Source organism: Penaeus vannamei, unplaced genomic scaffold, assembly GCF_042767895.1.
Source record: "Penaeus vannamei isolate JL-2024 unplaced genomic scaffold, ASM4276789v1 unanchor5375, whole genome shotgun sequence".
Taxonomy (NCBI): domain Eukaryota; kingdom Metazoa; phylum Arthropoda; class Malacostraca; order Decapoda; family Penaeidae; genus Penaeus; species Penaeus vannamei.
The window spans coordinates 265,001-267,500 of NW_027218353.1; the positions used below are offsets into that span (position 1 = coordinate 265,001).

At 36.2% G+C, this 2,500-nt stretch overlaps 1 protein-coding gene across 1 annotated transcript in view; it reads right to left on the reverse strand.

Annotated features, from left to right (window-relative positions):
* LOC138861439 (uncharacterized) overlaps positions 1-1,295 on the reverse strand; it is a 54,637-nt gene extending 53,342 nt beyond the window's left edge. The window contains exons 1-2 of the mRNA XM_070120528.1: positions 1,150-1,295; positions 280-448 (exon numbers count right to left, since the gene is read on the reverse strand). Coding sequence (XP_069976629.1) covers positions 280-448; positions 1,150-1,295 — 315 coding nt within the window. The remainder of the gene's footprint in view (positions 1-279; positions 449-1,149) is intronic.
* Positions 1,296-2,500: the final 1,205 nt, after the last annotated feature.

Here is a 2,500-nt window from a genome sequence, read left to right on the forward strand (position 1 = left end):
CATTTAAATTTAAATTCGAAATAATCGATTTTTCATCAAAAGATACTTAAATTTACATATTTACAATCAATATAAAAATTTGAAAATAATTTGGTTTGAATTACGCGGGCTCGTGCTGATGACGTCAATAACGGGAAAGCCAATCACATCTCGTGGTTGGCCGGTGGGCGTGGCTTCGAAGCCATTACCGTTATAGATAAATGAATAAATAAACCGTAACACAAAATTAAAACGAATAATTAAATAATAAATAATGTCTAGAGATTTAAATTAACTTACCTTATTCAGTAATTTCTGTTTTGACTCGTAGTGACGTGGATCAGCCCTTATGACGTCACGGACGGGAGAACCAATCACAGGCCGGAGTGGGCGGGGCTCTGAAGCTCCGCCCTTTCTGATGAAAATTTGTCCACCTTCAATGTAAAGGAGTTGAGAGACCAGTTCCCGTCTGAAAGTCAAAGGGAGAGAATGTTAGTCTCGGTGCTGTAATAAATTTTCAATTTCATTACTTAACTTTAACTTAATCACTTACTCTCCAACTTTTATTACTTAAATTCCAACGTACTTAGTTACTTTCTTACTTATATAATTAAAGTAATAAGAGACAGGAGATAGAGAGAAAAGATATGTATTGGAGAATGAGACATATATATATATATATATATATATATATATATATATATATATATATATATATATATATGTATGTATTTGGGACAGGACCCCTTCCCCCCCCCCAAAAAAAAAAAAAATACAATCAGTCCCTATCCAACTGAACCGAAAACAACTTTCATACCGTAAGCAGAGACCTACTTAAGTTCACTTTTTCTCAGCGACCACAAGGAGTTGGGGGAGTCCTTGGGCGCGTTAAGAAAGGTCTCGAGGTCCCGCGCGGCTTAAGGCTACGTGGCGTTCCGATAAGGGGTCCCGATAAGGGGGTCGGGGCGCGAAAACCCCCCTAAAATACTGCCTAAATATTGAGGCAACGGTACGTGGTTGCGGGTTTATTTAGGGTGCTATGGAAACCTGTCATAGATTAAATTACGAAATTAGACTGGGCATGATATGAAAATCTTGAAACCCTTTATAGACCCCTTAAATACACCCCTAAGCAACGGCAAGGGCTACGGAGGCGATCCAGGGTGCTACGGAAAGCTATCACGGAGTACGCGAGAATGGATATGGTTTGAGTACTCGTATACCCCATGTAGACCCCTTTTAGACCCCATATAGACCCCGTATAGACCCCTTATAGACCCCATGTAGACCCCATATAGACCCCTTATAGACCCCATATAGACCCCTTATAGACCCCATATAGACCCCTTAACCCTTATAGACCCCATATAGACCCCTTATAGACCCCATATAGACCCCATATAGACCCCTTAACCCATATAGACCCCTTATAGACCCCTAAACGACGGAATGGGTTAGGGAGATGATCGAGAGTGCTATGGAAGGCTATGATAGAGTAAGAGGCGATTGGGCACGGTTTGAGATCTCGCATTCCCTTTAAATATAGTACAAACCTTGCATTTTGAGTGTGATATATATATATATATATATATATATATATATATATATATATATATATATATATATATATATATATATATATATATTATATATATATATACATTACAATCATCATCAAATTTGTCCCCCAAAAAAATATATATATATATTAATAATAAAATAATAATAATAATAATAAAAAAAGAAAAATATATATTTATAAATCTTCAAATTTTACTGAAAAAAACTATTCAAAAATCATCAGAATTATTCTAAAATACATTTAAAAATTATACAATATAATCAGAAATTATTTTAGAAATATATAAAATGTTTTTTGAATATTTACACATTGCTTAAAAATCACCCTTATAACCACCCAATTGTGAGTGTGTGTGTGTGTACATGTACGTGTGTGTGTGTGTACATACATGTGTGTGTACATACGTGTGTGTGTACATACGTGTGTGTACATGTACGTGTGTACGAGTGTGTGTGTAAATGTACGTGTGTGTACATGTACATGTGTGTACGTGTGTGTGTGTTTAGTACAATGATTATCATTATCATTAAATTATTCGTTATTTTTACCAGAAGTGTGTCATAAGGCATATTTTCCGGTGGCGGGACAGGTCTCTAAGCTCCGCCCATTTCTGTGACGTAATGGGAATGGCCGCGGTTGCCGGCTTGCTATTTTACTGCACTGGTTATTTTCCCCGACAGGTAAACAGTATTTTGGAATAGGATATCCAGGATGGCTTTGGGATATCTCATGGTGGGTAGTGCGGTGTTATAGATATCCAATATAAGTACGAATGTGCATGAAATATCCGAAGTAGGAGGAATGCACTGGCAACTCGATTTAAGTTTCCCGTAACCGTTTGGAAAAGATGACTCTAGACGCCACTATTATTGTCATTCTCATTCCTTTCCTCATTTTTTAAAAATCATAATTGATATTATTATTGGTATTATTATTATT